At 48.0% G+C, this 4862-nt stretch overlaps 1 protein-coding gene across 1 annotated transcript; it reads right to left on the bottom strand.

The window, feature by feature from the left end:
- Positions 1-1628: 1628 nt before the first annotated feature.
- ABT1 (activator of basal transcription 1) lies at positions 1629-3158 on the bottom strand. Its single transcript, XM_007949887.1, has 3 exons — positions 2915-3158; positions 2136-2335; positions 1629-1997 (listed from the first exon to the last, which is right to left on the bottom strand). Exons 1-3 carry the CDS (start codon positions 3156-3158, stop codon positions 1629-1631), a joined length of 813 nt encoding a protein of 270 aa, XP_007948078.1.
- Positions 3159-4862: the final 1704 nt, after the last annotated feature.

Below are 4862 nucleotides of genomic sequence, written 5' to 3'. Positions count from 1 at the left end.
AATATCCAACAGTTTTCACTGCTATTCATATGGTTTTCAGTGGCCAATTTTTTCAGAAGTGGATGGCCTTGTCCCTCTTCCCAGCCTTAGTCTGGAAGCTCCACTGAAACCTGTCCACCATAGATGACACTGCTGGGATTTGAAATAACAGTGGCATAGCTTCCAGCCTCACAGAAACGCACAAGCCACCACCATTCGACAAACTGACAACTGATGGAGAAAAAGAATAGCCAAAGGAATGTCCTGAAAACAGGATGGTATCTACTGCCTCAGCAAAGAAAAATAGTTTAAAAAACTGTAATTATGTTGGCGAATGTCTTACTGTGTATGTTATCACAATAAAAGTTAAAAAAAAAAAAAAGTGTATTTACATAATCACTTTATTTATTTAACTTATTCAAAGTGAATGGTCCATTCGAAGATCCCCATTGGAGTCTGCCCCTGCCTTCCTGAACAAGGCCGTTGCTTTCTGACAACCCTATTTGGGAGCGTAGGAGATGCTTGGGCAGATCAGCATCACTGACTGGGCGACAGAGGGGCTGACAGTTATTTAGAAACCCCGAATGTCTCGTTTTCAGCTGTTAAGAACAGCACATGAAGCCCACCCTCAACTCTCTCTCATCTGGACTTTCTCCCTCTACCCCACATCTTCCTGACTACCCTTCTCAAATCCCATCCCACTATCCATCCCCCATAGTGTCCCAAGTAACTTTCCTAAAACATGAATCAAATTAGGTAACTACTGCAAATAACTTTTAATGCCTTTTCATTGTCCTTGGGATAATGGTCAAAATCCTCAATATGGTATTTCTAACTCAATTCAATGCAGTATGGTCAATTGTGAAACTATTTGGGATATGTTACTTCAAGGATCACTTACAGAGGTCCTCGGTGGAAAGTAACTATATGCTGGCCAAAATCAGATACATAACCCATTGCCCCACTGGTCAGAACTGTAAAAGAATCACTCCTACTAAAACAAAGATTCTTTGGGCCACAATGAGTCAGAATCAGTATCAAGTAACATTAGAACTTGAAAAGGGGAGCAGCCTCTGAGATTGGGAGATGGAGGGAAGATGAGTGAGTAGGCCACAATGAGATGGAAGTTGGAACTTGCCCAACCCTCCCCTGGAAACTAAAAAGCATACTAAGCTTGTGTGTGTGTGTCTGTGTGTTTTCTTTTTCTATATTTGGAAGGCTGCCCACACCAGTAACTTCTGCCCATTTACTTTTTCTAAATAAAAAGGATGGTGCTACTGCCCTCACCTGTGGTTGGTAATTAGGATATTATTGCCTGAGGTAGGTATTATAACTCTAGTTGGAAGTAAAGGCCCTTCTCTGGGTCTAGGAAATGGAATTTTCAGGAGGCCCAACTGGCCAGGAAGGTAGGCAGCCAGAAATCAAATAAGACAAACTAGCACCTGAAGCATCATAATTATGCTAGTATGAATCAGGTTCCATATCAGGCATGTACAGAGAGTGGAAGGACAGGGAGAATCACACAAACTTTCATGTTCAGGCTCTCACCAGAGACCCCTGGTCTGAGAAACACAATAAATGCCTGCCCAAGTAGTTATGAGCACTCTAGTATAGAGTAGGGAGGAAGCAGGGCAAGGCTAGGTGTCCCCTCAGGAGTCCCTGGCCACTCGGGGTTCTGAAGGCTGTGGAGCTCCAAAGATCCTGGCAAGGAGCCCTCGATTGGAACGGGCTTGGTCCTGGACAGCAGCCAGACGTGCTCGTTCACGACCCGCTGGCCGTGCTGCCTTCCGGGCCCTCAGCTCCTGCTCCGTGGGGCGCTGGGCAAAGGTCCAGGAGCTACTAGGGCGGGTAGGGTCCCCATCAGCAGAGAGGAAACGGTTTCCCCGTTCCACACTTCGAAGATAGAAGTCGGTCTCACGCTTGGCCTGGGCGACCTCGGCCCTCAGGCGCTGCCGGCGCACCTGGCGCTCAAAGGCCAGGTGTTCACTAAGGTGTGACCAGGTGAAACGGTGGAGGTACTGTGGGTAGAGAAACACGAAATCAGGGTGGCTGGAACAGGAGAGGGCACTGGAAACAGATGGGGTCGACAAGAGGTCATGAGACAGGGGCTGAGAAGTAGGAAGATGAGGGGTGCAACAGCAAACTTGACTTCTCACCTTGAGGTTCCATAGGTCATAGCGGAAGGGGCTGCGCCTACGGGCGCCCATGGGAGTGTTATGCAGACTGGCCGCCACGCGCTTGGCCACACGCTTGTCCCGGAATTCCACCCAGCCCTCGGTATAGTCCTTGCTGTACTTGGACCGTTTCTTCTCTCCAGTGGCCGCGGCCTTCTTTTTCTTACGCCGCACGAACCCATCTGCACGCCAAAAACGGGACCTTGGTCAAGGAAGTCACTGCGGCATCCGCAACTCCCACTAGCCTCGCAGTTTTCCAAAACCTTCAGCTAGGGTCCCACTTCCTTGTTTTAGCCAGGGAGGAATGATCTGAAAGGTGCATCCTTTCTTCATGTGTAACTCAATCCTTTGCTCAAATGTCACCTCCTTAATGAGACTTACCTTGAACACTATTTAAAAACCGCATACACCCCCAACCCCAATTCATGGAAATGAGGGCGAGAAATGGTTGATTATGTACTGTTGGCCTGTTCAGTTTTGTGAAAAAGCCACTGAGATTTTTACTCGGGATTTACTCATTTAACAAACCGGTAAACTCAGGCACGGAAAGCGGAGTGGGTGGAGGTTGGATTCCAACCCTTGTACTAACAACCTGACAACTAAACCACAGCTAGTAATACCGCGATACCTCCAGTCCCAAGAGTCACGCGTACTACAGATTTACCAGCCAGGACTCAGTCGAAGAGACAGGGCGCGCATGCGTGCCTACTCGGCAGCGACCACCCTCCTCCTCCCTTTCCGATCTGGGCCTCCGCACTTACCTTCGGGCTGGAAAAAAACGCGCCCGACCTCTCCGTAGGCGCTGAGAAGGTTGCGTACATTTAAGGGCCGGAAGCGCGGTGGGATATGACCCAGGTACACAATTCCCGGCACTACTCGTTTTTTGCCGCTGCATTCCTTCTGCTCTTCTTCCACCTCCTCCTGCTCTTCCTCTGGCGGCTTTTGGTCTTCCCTTTCCAGCGGTTCTTGCTCCGCCGCTTCCTTCTCAGAGTCTTCTGCCTCCATGCCGCCTGACACGTGAAGCACGACAGCCGTCAAGCGTCGCGCTTCCTGACGCTCACCGAGAGCGACGCCCTGCATAGAGGGGGCGGATCCACCGGGTAGGATGACGAATGAAAGAAGGAAGTGGGGTAGAGATGGCGGAAGTGGGATTGCTGGTTAGCCACAACATTCAGAGCGTGGGGGCGGCATCAAAGCCTTGGGATAACCAAACAAAACTTCATTCCTGAGTTGGAGAGGCAGGACCGGAAGATGCAGATCCCCAAGTTGAAATACCCCTTCAAACGCCTTAGCGAGGAGCGATAAGGTCAAGGGAGCAGGCTTACCCGGGAATTTAGAGGACAATTTTTGAGAGTGACTCTGTGTGTTATAAGGAGATATGGTGGCACAAAAGTTACGATCTCGGCTGCTAACCGAAAGTTCCATCCTAAAAGTCTGCGGTTGGAACCCACCAGCTGTTGGGGAGAACAGATGTAGCGATCTGCTCCTCCGTGACCATCTGCTCGCATTTAGATTGTTAAGTGCCATAGAATAGGTTGGGAATCATTGCGACACTCTGTACAAGAGAACTAAACACTGCGCGATCCAGCGCCATCCTCAAAATTGTTGTTTTGTTTAGACCTGTTGTTGCAGCCACCATATCAGTCCATCTTGGTTGAAGGTCGTCTTTTTCTCTGACCCTCTGCCAAGCACGATGTCCTTTTCCAGGGACAAGTCTCTCCTAATAACATGTCCAAAGTACGTGAGAAAAGTCTCACCATCATCAGTTCCAAGGAACATCCTATTCTGGCTGTACTTCTTCCAGATTTGTTCATTCTTGTGGCGGTCCCTGCTATATTCAGTATTCTTCACCAACATCATAATTAAAATGCATCCATTCTTCTGTGGTCTTCCTTATTCATTGTCCAGCTTTCACATGCATATGAGGCTATTAAAAATACCCTGGTTTAGACTTCCGGTAAGATGGAGGAATAGGCAGCAAGCGACACAGACCCTCTTCAACAAAGAAAAGAAAAACCAATTGACAGGAATACAGAAGATAATCTTAGACCCCTGAGCTTTGAAAGGAACTATACAGAAGTTGATTAGACGCCAACACATAACAATAACAACAGTTAAAGGACCTGAACGAAAACAGCGAGTACAGACTGTGGGAGCTGCGGACTGTCAACTACTCTGACGGGACCAACAGCCTGAATATTTCCAAGTGGTGTTAGGACTTGAGAATTGAGGACTGCAGGGAGACTGCCCTGGTGGCCTATGACTAGGAAGGGAGACAACCTGAGCTGTTGACTTTCCGCTGTCCAGAGGGCACAGCCATTTTGATTGTTTACACCTGGTAGCCCTTTTGGATATTTAAAGTGACCGAGGATGCAGCTATTTTGAATGTTTACAAGTTGCAACCCTTCCAAATTTTAAAGTGATAGCATTCTCATTGGGACTCCAGGGACCTAAGCATAGGCTCTGTTTGCTAAGTCGGCAGGGACATAGAGAGGCTAACAACAGGAAAGGACACAGGTGGTGAGTGTATAAGTGCTGTCAACTAGTGAATAGAGGAGCACAGCACAGTACCCTGCCTGCATAAATAACATACAAACAAAACAAAGAAAATGAAAATCATAGGCAAATCACTCCAACATACAATCACCAATTAAATATAAACACAAAAACGTCACAATGCCTCGGAGACAACAGAGCATCACAGTCCAC

Source organism: Orycteropus afer, unplaced genomic scaffold (genome assembly GCF_000298275.1).
Source record: "Orycteropus afer afer isolate SDZICR_OR568_19922 unplaced genomic scaffold, OryAfe1.0 scaffold00255, whole genome shotgun sequence".
In the NCBI taxonomy this organism is placed as follows: domain Eukaryota; kingdom Metazoa; phylum Chordata; class Mammalia; order Tubulidentata; family Orycteropodidae; genus Orycteropus; species Orycteropus afer.
Note: the sequence above shows the minus strand (reverse complement) of the source record. Positions and strands in the feature narration are given on the sequence as shown.

What these genes read in the sequence shown, in the direction of transcription:
- ABT1 (XM_007949887.1), bottom strand. Translation starts at nt 3,158, where the DNA reads ATGGAGGCAGAAGACTCTGAGAAGGAAGCGGCGGAGCAAGAACCGCTG. An exon ending in CGTTTTTTTCCAGCCCGAAG is followed by an intron (nt 2,336 to 2,914) that starts GTAAGTGCGGAG and finishes TTTGGCGTGCAG; the next exon opens with ATGGGTTCGTGCGGCGTAAG. An exon ending in ATGACCTATGGAACCTCAAG is followed by an intron (nt 1,998 to 2,135) that starts GTGAGAAGTCAA and finishes CTCTACCCACAG; the next exon opens with TACCTCCACCGTTTCACCTG.